The sequence below is a fragment of the Solanum lycopersicum genome, chromosome 1 (genome assembly GCF_036512215.1).
Source record: "Solanum lycopersicum chromosome 1, SLM_r2.1".
Taxonomy (NCBI): Eukaryota; Viridiplantae; Streptophyta; class Magnoliopsida; order Solanales; family Solanaceae; genus Solanum; species Solanum lycopersicum.
The window spans coordinates 65,994,894-66,008,765 of record NC_090800.1 but is presented as its reverse complement, the minus strand read 5'-3'; the positions used below and the strand labels follow the sequence as shown (position 1 = coordinate 66,008,765).

The 13,872-nt window shown below is 35.3% G+C and overlaps 1 protein-coding gene across 1 annotated transcript; it reads right to left on the bottom strand.

Moving 5' to 3' along the window:
- Window positions 1-9,115: 9,115 nt before the first annotated feature.
- Window positions 9,116-12,176, bottom strand: LOC101245792 (receptor-like protein kinase ANXUR1). Its single transcript, XM_026030410.2, is given in 2 exon segments — window positions 9,116-11,954; window positions 11,957-12,176. Coding segments are annotated over 2 exon segments (2,562 nt in total). The 5' UTR covers window positions 11,982-12,176; the 3' UTR covers window positions 9,116-9,417.
- Between the last annotated feature and the right edge of the window lie 1,696 nt (window positions 12,177-13,872).

The window sequence follows — 13,872 nt, the reverse complement described above, 5'->3', positions numbered from 1 at the left end:
GACTCGAATCCGCGCGCGTGACCCGTTTTAAATTCCGTTATTTTTAAAAATTCCCGCCACTGTTCTGAAAGGTTGCAACTTTCAGGAACAATCAATACCATTTGAAAGTTTGCAACCTTTCATTAATGGTCGTGTCAATATTGAAAGGGTTGCAACCTTTCAAAATATATTATTCTTGCCTATAAATACCATTCAGTCTTCAGAATATTAACTAACAAATTTTTTGATCTTCCTTCTTCTTAAAAAACACATTTTTATTCGTGTACTTTCCTGCTATGGATTGATTCGCTGACAATATAGTTTTTGGTATTCTATATTCTACTGATTAAGATCATTTTACCCTGGGAGGTTATATTCCAAATCAAACCTCGGATACTAGAGGAGAATAATTTCCTTAAGGGGACACTGTGAATTCAGTGGACTTGATTTTCTTCCTAAATTATCAAAAAGAGTATTCAAGATTCTGGTAAGTTTTATAGAGTAAATTATTTTTTATAAATAAATTTCTGTTCATCTTATTTACTGGTTCTAAAAATCTCAGTTGCTTCGTGTTTCTGAATGATTTATTACAACCAGTAATTTCTGATTTCTTAACACAAGTTGGCAACAATCTTAAGGAAATTATTTAAATCTGTATTTCTGGTGGAGACAAAAATCTTTGTGATTTTATACTCCTTTAAGTCTGCAATTATAATTTATTGCTTACTTATATTGTATCAATTTTGTTTATCAGAAATGGAAAACACTGGTGTTACAGTGGCTGTTGCTGCACCAACCCGAACTTTTGTATCACAAGCAGAGAAACCAGGTAAATTCACAGGTGTGAATTTCAAAGGATGGCAGCAACGAGTATATTTCTGGCTTACCACTCTTGGTCTGCAGAAATTTACAAGTGAAGATACTCCAGTACCTGCTGATGATATGCCAGACAGGGAAAAATTTATGATTGTTGAAGCATGGAAACAGTCAGACTTCTTATGTAAAGGTTACATTTTGAGTGCTTTAGAGGATGACTTATATAATGTCTATAGTGCAATAACAACTTCAAAAGAGTTGTGGAATGCACTTGAGAAGACATATAAGACAGAAGATGCATGCTTGAAAAAATTGAGGTCGCAAAGTTTTTAGACTATAAAATAGTAGATAGTAAAACTGTTGGATCACAAGTGCAAGAACTTCAACTTATTCTCCATGATCTGATTGCTGAAGATATGGTAGTAAATGAAGATTTTCAAGTGGCTGCAATGATCGAGAAGTTGCCTCCTTCGTGGAATGATTTCAAGAATTATCTAAAGCACAAGCGTAAAGAAATGAAGCTTGAAGATCTTGTGATTCGTCTCAAGATTGAGGAAGATAACAGAAATGCCGAAAAGAAGTTGCGTAAGAGTTCAACAATCATTGGAGTTAATATTGTTGAAGAAGCTCCTACCAAAGACAAAAAGAGAAAGAAGTCCAACGGGCAGAAGTCAGAACAGGCCAAGAAGAAATTCAAAGGCAACTGTTATAATTGTGGCAAGGCTGGTCATAGATCTTCTGATTGTCATGCTACAAGAAAGGACAAAAACAAAGGCAAAGGCAAAAGCCAAGCAAACATCGTGGAAAAGATGGAAGATGCAGATGACTTGTGTGCAATGATATCAGAGTGTAACTTAGTTGGAAATCCCAAGGAGTGGTTTCTCGACTCAGGTGCTACTAGACATATTTGCTCTGCAAAAGAAGCCTTTGAAACATACACTCCTGCTGAGTACGATGAAGATTTATTCATGGGAAACACAACAACAACAAGGATTGCAGGAACTGGGAAAGTAATGCTGAAAATGACATCCGGCAAAGTGTTGACTTTAAACAATGTTCTGCATGTCCCTACTATTAGGAAGAATTTAGTTTCTGTTGCACTACTCGTTAAGAACGGGTTTAAGTGTGTCCTAGTTAGTGATAAAGCTGTAATAAGTAAGAATGAAATGTTCATAGGAAAGTGCTACCTCAATGAGAGTCTTTTCAAACTAAATGTAATGGTTATTGACAGTATTAATAAAAATTCTTCTCTGTTTACTTATTGGAGTTAAGTGATTTATGGCATGCCCGTTTGGGACATGTAAATTACAAAGCCTTGCGAAAATTGGTTAATCTAGAAGTATTGCCTGATTTTAAATGCGATAAGTCGAAATGTGAAATTTGTGTGGAAAGTAAGTTTGTTAAACATCCTTACAAGTCTGTTGAAAGAAATTCTAAAACTTTAGACTTAATTCACACAGATATATGCGATATGAAGTCAACACCATCTCGTGGTGGGAAAAAGTATTTTATAACTTTTATTGATGACTGCACTCGATTTTGTTATATATATTTACTTAATAGTAAGGATGAAGCAATTGATGCATTTAAGCAATACAAAAATGAAGTGAAAAACCAATTGAATCTAAAGATAAAAATGATTCGGAGTGATAGTGGTGGAGAATATGAATCTCCTTTTGCAGAGATATGTTTGGAATATGGTATTATTCATCAAAATACTGCACCTTATACACCACAGTCAAATGGTTTGGCAGAACGGAAGAACAAAACATTAAAGGAAATGATGAATGCCTTAATGATCAATTCTGGTTCACCGCAAAATCTTTGGGGGGAAGCCATCCTTACAGCTGATAAAATACTCTACAGAGTACCCCATCGAAAAACACAATCAATTCCATATGAGTTGTGCAAATGGAAGAAAATCCAACTTGAAATATTTCAAAGTGTGGGGGTGTTTAGCCAAGGTAGAGGTTCCTTTACCTTAGAGGGTTAAAATTGGACCCAAAACAATAGATTGTGTCTTTATTGGGTATGCTGTGAATAGTAAAGCCTGTCGATTTTTGGTTCACAAATCTGATAATCCTGAGATTCATGTTAATACGATAATTGAATCAGATAATGCAGAGTTTTTTGAAAACATTTATCCGTATAAAACTGAAAGTGAGTCAACAAGTGAAAGACCTAAACGACCACGACAAGAATCAATGGAAAATATTCTAACTAGTGAGGAACCTAGGTGAAGTACTCGACAACGAAAATATGTTTCTTTCGGACCAGATTTTGTAGCACTATTGCTTGAAAATGAGCCTCAAACATTTAAAGCAGTTATGTCTTCGTCAGAGTCAACTTATTGGAAAGAAGCAGTCAATAGTGAGATTGAATCAATTTTAAGCAATCACACTTGGGAATTGACTGATCTTCCTCCAGGAAATAAACCTTTAGGATCAAAATGGATCTTTAAAAGGAAAATGAAACCTGATGGGACTATTGACAAATATAAGGCTAGACTGGTAGTCAAAGGGTACAGATAAAAAGAAGGTCTGGACTACTTTGACACATACTCTCCAGTAACAAGGATAACATCAATTAGGATGTTAATAGCACTAGCAGCAGTGCATGATCTTAAAATCCACCAAATGGATGTAAAGACAACCTTCTTAAATGGAGAGTTAGAGGAAGAAATTTACATGGAACAACCTGAAGGGTTTATAGTTCCTGGTAAAGAAAAGAAAGTGTGCAGACTTGTGAAATCACTTTATAGACTCAAGCAAGCACCCAAACAATGACATGCTAAATTTGATCAAATAATGTTGGCAAATGGATTCAAGATTAACGAATGTGATAAATGTGTTTACATTAAAAACGTTATGAATCATGAAGTCATTGTTTGTTTGTATGTTGATGACATGTTAATAATGAGTAAAGAAATTGACGATATAAATGCTACTAAGCGCATGTTGTCCAGCAAGTTCGATATGAAAGACTTAGGAGTTGCTGATTTGATCTTATGGGTCAGGATTATCAAAACTGCCCAGGGACTAGCATTATCTCAATCTCATTATATTGAAAAAGTATTGGATAAGTTCAATTACTTGAATTTCAATGTAGTCAAAGCTCCAATTGATTTAAGTTGTACATTTAAAAAGAATGAAGGTCAAAGTGACTCTCAATTAGAATATGCTAGAGTGTTGGGAAGTTTGATGTATATTATGAATTGTACGCGACCAGATATAGCATGTGCTATTAGTAAACTGAGTCAGTACACTAGTAATCCGAATCAAACTCACTGGATGACTATGAAACGTGTGTTGGGTTATTTAAAATGGACACAACATTATGCTTTGCATTATAATAAATATCCTGCTGTGATTGAAGGATATAGTGATGCAAATTGGATCACCGGGTCAAATGATGTAAAATCCACGAGTGGTTAGGTATTCATACTTGGTGGAGGAGCTGTCTCTTGGAAATCTTCCAAACAGACATGTATTGCTCGCTCCACAATGGAATCTGAATTCATTGCTTTGGATAAGGCTGGTGAAGAAGCGGAATGGCTCCGAAATTTCCTAAAGGATATTCCATTCTGGCCCAAACCTGTTGGACCAATTTGCAAACATTGCGACAGTCAAGCAGCAATAGGTAGGGCAGGGAGCGTTATGTATAACGGGAAGTCTCGTCATATACGACGTAGACATAACACCATAAGACAACTGTTCTCTAGTGGAATTATCACAATTGACTATGTAAAGTCAAGCGATAATGTGTCTGATCCACTAACGAAAGTCCTAGTGAGGGAGGCAGTTGAAAGATCATCTAAGGGAATGAGTTTACGGCTTAGGACAAGTAAGCATGACAGTACTATATCTAGAGGACTGGAGATCCCAAGAGCTAGATTCAAGGAGAAAAACAAAGTTGTGGCTGACGGTTCGACATTGTCAATTAACTCAATTCATTCTCATGATGAAGACAATGTTCAGGAAAAGGTTAAGACTTTAAGGCTTGTTAATAAGGTAATAAAGCTTAAAGTTTTTAATGATTTGCTAAGTTTGATAGATTTGACCAAATAGTGTATCTACGAGATGACACGGTTAGAAATCACCTATGTGAGTGTGAAGTAGAAGCCGCTTCAAAGAGAATTTTATGTCAAAAGTATATTCTCTATACACTCATGAAATCAGGAGGTGTTCATGGCTGAAACGAACACAACCGTAAGAATCATAAACAGTAAAGGGTTAATTGTGTGACATATGGTTGTCTAGGTATACACCAAAGTTCGACGGTTCAAAGATATCACATCTACCGATTGACCGAGTATATCCGACATATGTTCACTACGGAAAGTCCAAGGGGAAACCTACCTATCCAGATGCAATTAATCCTTGCTTGTAAAGTACACAATTGTCCGTGCATTCCTATGTTATAACTATTCCCCATCAATGTGGGGGATTGTTGGGTATGTAGCAAGAATTGATGGAAAATAGAGGGAAGGAGAGGAATTTGAAAAGTTTAGAACTTGAAAGGTTGAGAACTTGAAAAGTCCTCTAATGCTTTAATAAAAAAGGCAATAGTCCCTCATTGGTAATGTAAATGAAAATAGGAGAGTTTAAATAAATAAACACTCCTATTAATTATTAAAAGGGTTGGAAAGAGGGACCCCCCTCGCGCGGTCGTCGTCGTCGCTCGCTTGCTTCGGCTTTGTCTACGGCTTTGGCTTTGGCTTTGGCAAATGATCGATCGAGAGATAATTTTTTGGACAAATTTATTTTAATTATTTATTTAATTAATTAAATGCCCAAAAATTATTTTCAATTAATCAGTTGATAACAGAAATTAACCGAAATATTTTCAACTTTTTAGTTAACCCGACCCGACTGGGATCCGCGCGCGTGACCCGTTTTAAATTCCGTTATATTTAAAAATTCGCGCCACTGTTCTGAAAGGTTGCAACTTTTAGGAACAGTCAATACCATTTGAAAGTTTGCAACCTTTCATTAATGGTCGTGTCAATTCTGAAAGGGGTGCAACCTTTCAGAATATATTATTCTTGCCTATAAATACCATTCAGTCTTCATAATGATATTTATAGGCAAGAATAATATATTACGAAGGTTGCAACCCTTTCAGAATTGACACGACCATTAATGAAAGGTTGCAAACTTTCAAATGGTATTGACTATTCTTGAAAGTTGCAACCTTTCAGAACAGTGACGAGAATTTTTAAATATAACGGAATTTAAAACGGATCACGCGCGCGGATCGGAGTCGGGTTGGGTTAACTAAAAAGTTGAAAATATTTTGGTTAATTTTTGTTATCAACTAATTAATTGAAAATAATTTTTGGCCATTTAATTAATTAAATAAATAAAATAAATTTGTCGCCGAAGCGAGCGAGCGACGACGACGACGGCGCAAGGGGGGTCCCTCTTTCCAACCCTTTTAATAATTAATAGGAGTGTTTATTTATTTAAACTCTCCTATTTTCATTTTCATTACCGACGATGGACTATTGCCTTTTTTATTAAAGCATTAGAGGACTTTTCAAGTTCCCAACCTTTCAAGTTCTAAACTTTTCAAATCGATTTTTTTGTTATTGTGAAAGGAAATCTCACTTACTACTCACAACATGAGTGTGAAAGGATTTCCTAACATAAAGATTCATAAGGTTGAAGGGGTTTCTCAACTAAGATGAATCAAGATTAAATGAGACAAGCAACAATTACCCATGTCCCATAATGATAAGACAAGTTAAGATAATGACTATTCCGTGATATTTATGCTTAGCAGCGGGTGGACAATGGTGATTACCCATGTCCCACAACTATGTGCCACCATAGATTATCCGGATAGACATTACCTAGTGGATCCACCTAAGCTAGAAGTTCATGGTTCTTAGCTTAACAGGTAAAGACATCTCTTTTTGTTGTGGGATAGACACTGAATTCCATGTTATATCTCACATGGTCAATGTCAGTTAAAGGTAAATCTCCCACAATAAACAACTAAGGTTAATTTCTAAAAGTATCTCAAATGACTTTTTTAAAGATATTTAACTTGCATTGACCATGATTATGACTTATGTTTTCTAACATGTTGTTTTATGATTTAGTTTGATCAATTCATGTCATGTAAAGTTCCTTTTTAGTATGATTTCATAATTCTTATACATTCTTGGTACATTGCATGTACTAAAACATACTTCAGCTTACATTGTTTCACTAATGTATGGTCCAACACTCCCATACTCGTAGCTAGTGATCCCTTATAGAGATTGAAGATTGGCGAGTCCTCATGATTCGAGGACCGAGATTCATTTATTGCTTTCATGTCTTTTTCTTTCGAATATTGTATGTGATGTATGAGCTGTGTTCCAATCACTTCTTTGACATAACAGATGGGTTTGAGATTTATGTTCGACTTCTGCTACATTTGTCAAACTCTTATATTTGAAAAACTACTTTTGAACTCTTTGGGTTTTCTATTATCTTAAGTGGCTTGTATAGGGCCTCTCGGGGTCTTATACGCCATGTCACGTCTACGATGTTCTTTGGGTCGTGACAACTCTGAAATTCAAACATGGGGGTATTTTATGGAGCCTGAAGAATTCAATCTGAAATTAATTTTACAGTGAAGCTGGATTCTTTTTAAGATTAGGAAAAAATTGTTCAGCATGGAGGATGCATGTATCCATAAAAAAATGATAAAGAAGTCTAGAAAACATTTAAAACCCTTGCATTAATTCTAAAGTGTGTTGATCTTTTTCTGTTTATGTAGACGAAGCTCCAAATCAGTGATTTATGCAGAGTATAAATTTCGGTAAGGAAGACTTCAAAAGCGCTAGATTTGGTATAAATCCTGAGGGTGCAGGTATTCGTAAGAAAACGGATAGAATTGCTATGTGGCATTCAAAAGGCTATTAAATTCACATTTGTTAATATGAAGGATATTAAGTAGTTATTGTGCAAGTGTAAGGGACTGTGAAAGTCGAAATATCAGTAGAATGTATCGAAATGTTTTTAAATTTTGTGGTCTTAACTCTTCTGCATGTCGTGGGAAAATCAACATTCTTTTTGAAGCAGATTAAAAGGATAGCAAGACAAGCAAATTAAAACGGAGGGAATAATATTTACATAGTTGTAAGCGGACTAAGAGTGTGTGAGAAATACTGATATCCCTATCTGTCTATGGTATATTAACACCGTCTAATTCTAAATTCTTAGAACTGCAGGCACCTCCAACTCGTACCAAGTCACTGTGGTTGGGCCGAAGGAAGAGCTGCAATGACTCAGTTGGTTTAGACAAAGGGATGGGAACTTATGAATGAGGAACTCGCCACAATCTTGAAGTTAACAATGAAATTGATATCTTCGGTTCTAGAAATATGAAAGATTGCATGAATATTCAGAATGCTAACAACGAAGCCAATCATATCGGGGAGGCAAATGAGTCATAAATGACTAAGACGTGAAGAAATGAATGTGGACACTACAGTTCATTCTTGAGCCTTTTGTGAGTCTTCTAATTTAATTGGATTAACAACTTCTCTATTCTTGGTTTTGTTGTAATGATTGTGCATGCTTTTGACAACTTTTAGAACTGCAGTCGAAGATGGTAGTATGCCTAAGCAGGAAAAGTAGTAGCTACTTCACAAGAAAGGTGGTGGGTATCATGTAGAAAAAGGGAAGTTTTCAGAATCTATACAGCATGTTAAAGCATCATAGTAATTGAAAAGTGTGTTGGCGATGGAGTGTTATTCAGGATTATGGATGGGGGAAGGGTAGTGATGTTAAGACTTAGAGGTTAGTCTAACGGAGTTCACGGGGGAAAGTAAAAGCATTTAAGTGTGGTATTCAACTATCTAGCTTAATGTAACCATTGTTTTAAGCGCCAAAGCGATGCCTTTAAGCAAAACTGTATTTGACCGTCCTGATCTAATGCAAGTAAGAACTTCCTATCGGTTTCAGCTTTTTTTGGTTTAAGCCTTTTCTCTTGCAATATAATTAACTTGTTATTTGCAAGTATGTTAATAAATTAAACAAAACTTCTCCAAGGTGATAAAAGCAGCAAGCAAATTGCTTTCTTGTGATGAAAAAGTACTGAAATAAGATGTTTTGAGATCACACTAGTTGAGTGAAATGAATGATGAGATTCTTATTTGTTTGTATGTAAAAAAATTAACCTCAATTCTACTATTGTCCACATGCATAATATATAACAAATTTGTTTATTCGATCGTAAATTGTTCTCCTAGTTTATCTGTTTACTTTCTTGAATAATAGTGCAGACCATATAGAGATTCAGTCACAGAAAATAAGACTTGTGCTAACCATAAGCAGTGCAGCTATAACATTGACCATGCTTCACTCGCAGGGAAGCAATAATGAAGGCACTAAGAATAACAGAGGTACAAGCTACAAGTGTTTTTTTTTCACCCCCAGTCTAGGAGGATTATTAGTACTTCCATGTACCATCCACATGACTCGAACATCCAACCTACCTGTTGGAAATGGAGGTGCTGTACAAGCTAAGCAAGCTTCATGGTCAATTATAAACTCTCTTCATAATTGCTAATATTGACAAGAAACATCTAAACAAAAACAAAAGCACAACGGTAGAACTAAGCAACTATCTACCTTGTGGATTTACAATTTGTGAGAAGACAGTGTCCGTGCTGTCCTCCGCCGACTCCTTACCTTCTTCTGCAACCGTTAACAACTCTTTATGCATAGCATAGGCATCATTAGCTTTCTGTTCCGCCACCATTTTTGGTTCATCAGGATCACTTTGCAACTGAAGGCAGTACTCAAGATTCCACAGCACTGAACCCATTGAAGGACGATCAGTTCCGTGATCAGACAAACAACTCACTGCTGTATCGATGAATTGCTTCAAACATTCTTCTATAATCTCCCCTTTAATATGTGGGTCCATAAGTTCCTTGGTAGTATTTTTCCTATGGCAGTGTAATGCCCAATCTGCTAGACTGACTTGTTCCTTTGGAAGACTAGCATTTAGAGCTGGCCTTCCAGACAATACTTCAAATAGGACAACCCCAAAAGAGTAGACATCAGACTTTTCTGTCAGTTGCTGTCTTCTGAAATACTCTGGATCCAAGTATCCAAAACTTCCTTTCACCATTGTACTAACATGAGTTTGTTGGAGATTAGGTCCGGTTTTCGAAAGCCCGAAATCAGAAACTTTCGCCACCCACTTGTCATCCACCAAAATGTTTGTAGTTTTCACATCCCTATGGATGATAGTGTACCTTGCACCAGTGTGAAGATAGTGAAGACCTCTGGCTGCACCGATACAAATATCCAACCTTTGCTTCCACGACAAGGGTGGCTTGTTGTGCTTGTAAAGGTGCTCTCTCAATGTCCCATTAGCCATGTAATCATAGACTAATATCATCTCATCATTCTCTTCACAAGCCCCAATCAGTGAGACTAAATGTCTATGTCTAAGTTTTGAAAGCAATTCTATCTCAGTTTGGAACTCATGAAGACCTTGTTCAGAAGAAGGGTTTGCTCTCTTAATAGCAACCATAGTCCGTCCATCAATCTCTCCTCTATATACTTTACCAAATCCTCCAACTCCAATAACTCGTGACTCGTCAAAATTCTTTGTACCTTGTTTTATCTCAGCTAAGGTGAAGTACCTACAAAGGCCTCCACCAATGTTGGAAATGTGACTACTGCCACTGCTTTTACCTGAGATAGTTGTTCTAGTTTCTGTACTCCTAGAACTATAAATAGGTAACCAACCACCTCTGCTAGACTTATTCCCTCCATTGTTTATATTCTTCCTTCGCTTGACACAAGCAAGTACAACAACAACGATACTAAGTCCAGCTGTCATTCCTGCCACCGAACCAACTATTATGCCTTTCTTACTAGTTTTGTTTGATGCAAATGCTGGTTTTGACTGAGAATCAGTGTCTGCAACTGCTAGGGGTGGTGATGGCACATGATTAGGCCCTGCCAAATTCCCCTTTGTATCGTTGATCTTAAAAATCTCTAATCCATTGAGGATTGCATCATAAAACTGGGCCTTCGTCTCATCAATAGGATGTAAAGCTACCCACATATCATCATCACCAGTTTGATATATTACAAAGTCCTTGTATGCTGGCACATTTTGAGCAGAAGACCACCCAATCACATCAGCTTCTTCTAAAGCAGTCTGATTATTAAGAAATACCTTAAACACCCTCTGATTCATCCTTTTCATTTGAAAATCACAGAAATGTAACCTCACAAGATAAGTAAAATTTGTATCAACTTGGAAGATCCAAGTCAGATTATAATTCCTATTAACATCAACATTTGGCCCCATCGTTCGTGCTGTCCTATAAACATCCTCTGGAGCAATGTAATTAGGTAAATTAGAAGGATATGAAATTTTCATACTATTATTAGCTGCAGACGTGATACCAAAAGATGCACCAACCAAATATGGCGCATCATCATACCATATTCTCCCTAAGCCCGAGTCATTATTAGCTGGAATATACTGTCCACCAACATTTAACCTGAACATAGTTTGCATAGAAGAAGCTTGTGTTTCCGTAGTCTGATCTGAGAACCCCACCATAGGCGCGGGTTCAAATATTTTAGGCATTGAAACAATCTCAATCCCATTGATAAACGCAAATGAGTCATTATACGCAGAAGAAGGGGTAAATGTTATGTTAAGTGTAGAAGTTTGGAGAGGTACAAGAGTGAATTCTCTTATTATATAAGCCTGTGTTAGTGCTTGTGCTGTGATTGAAGCACTAAAGTTGTTTAGAAGAGTAAAACCGGCAATATTTACAGAAAAGAATGAACTGGAACAATTGAAATTGTCATAGGAAGAAGGATAAAAATGAAGTCTAATCCAATGGCGAGATTTCGGAGAAACAGGGAAGGAATAAGTGGTTTGATTCTTGAAAATTCTAGCAGTCATGTAAGGAATATCAGAAATCAATGAAGGGTCTTGATATTTAGCTTTAGATGTGATTGAATTACCAGAAGATGAAGGGAAATATGTAGAATCTGGACTCCAAATCCTTCCATCTGCATCTGTGGCAGTACTTGTAGCTCCACAAGACAAAACAAAAGAATAAGAATTGGTAACATTTGTTAATGAATATACCTTGCTTAAGAGGGAACAAAATGTGGTTTGATAACCAAAAATGTGTAAAATTTCATTGTTGATTATCAAAGTACATGCAATAGATAGATATTCAACATATAATGACTACTTTATTAGCCATTAAGTTTAACAAAGTCTCACACCTTTAATGCATTTCATCCATGGATAAGGGATAAAAAGCATAGAAAAATGGAGATTCAAAACTAAGATTTCTTTTTTTTTTTCCTATAATGAAATCTTTCTTCTTTTGTTACTTTGTGTTTTCCTTTGAATGAGTATTTGGATTGAGAAAGTTACATATGGTAAGTTAGTGGTAAGAGATGTTTAGGTAACGTTTCCCTCTATATTTATTGATCTATTAAATAGGGGCCATTAAATTTTATTAATTAAGTCACTGGTTATGTCACACTATTTTTTTCCCCTAAACAAGTGGTAGTTTCTAAAATTGACACTAATTTTTATTTAGACATTTTAATTTTATATATATATATATATATATATATATATATATAATCAGCCAAATATGTAAGATGTGTGTAACACAATGACCAATGATATATCAAAATGATGGATTAAACAAAGACATGTGGAATATACATTGAAAATATTTTTTAAATAATGAATTTTGAATTTTTTTTAAAAAGGTCAATGACTCAGTGACAGGTAATAATATTTATCCAAGTAATTTTTTTTATAAAAAAATTGACCACGTACAAGCCCATTCTATGTTGTCTTCTCTACCAACCCCCACCCCTCATCCTCACCCCTTCCCCCACCAGATTGTCTTTTCCACAGTCCACAACCCCTTATGTCTCCCACACTCAAAGCATCTTCTACACCACCTCCAACCCCCTGGCCCCAACCTCACCCCAATTCAGATTGTCTTTCTCCAATATACTTTAATTTCATAGTAATTTAACTTTGAAAAGAATTATTTTCCCAAAAGCACAATTTCTTTGTAAAAGTTGATTCGTCTTATTTATAACGTCAAATAAAATTAAATTATTCAAATTTAAACAAAGAGTTCCCTAAAATAATTTTCTAGATTTTCTTTTTAAAAAATATATTTTGATTCTTTTCAAAACATTTCAAGGAGGAAGAATCGCAAAAAAAAATAAATAAGAAATGTCATTTGAGCTTTAATCTCTTGGTGTTATAACACTATTAGATCTATTTCTTTATGGAAGGAGATTTTGTTTTGAAAATGGTGGTTAAATTGGAGAAGAAGAAAGAAAAAAATATAATGAAAATAGGTTATGCATAAGCGTCCACACGCTGGTAAGGAGTGTATCACACTCAATATGTCATGTCAGTAAAAAGTGTCAAAATGATATAGCGAGACATGACATGAGCTGTCTAAAATGAACAAAGTCTAATTATAGTATCGAAGTGAAAAATTAGTGTCAACTTTAGGGGACCACCGATGGATTATGCTTTTTCATTTTTGAGATAAATATTAGTCTCCTGCTAGGTCATTCAAAAAGTTATCAAGTCGAAAGGTGATACCTCTGATTACTTGGTAATGACGTGACACTTGATTTATTAAATATCAAACTCAATCAATTTGATCTAATACTCAACCTATAAAATCTCTTTATATGTTGAACAGTTATCGAAAAATTTCAAAATTATAGTCTTTTTATCGATAATTGATTTTTTGGTCAGTTAAATTCATTTAGGGCATGTTTGGAAGGACATCCTGATAATTAAATTTGTTGTAGCTGGGTGTAATTATTCTGTTTATCCTGTTTGGTTGGACATGTAATTACTTAGTCAATATGTAATTGGTGTAATTGACAGGGGGTAATTACACTCTTCTGGCTGTGAATTGCTGGTAATTGCATGGTGTAACTACCAGCTGATTACTTTATAATTTTATTTTTTTTTAATTTCTTTTTTCAATTTGATTTTTTTACTTCTATTATTTTAAGTTATTAAAGTTTATTT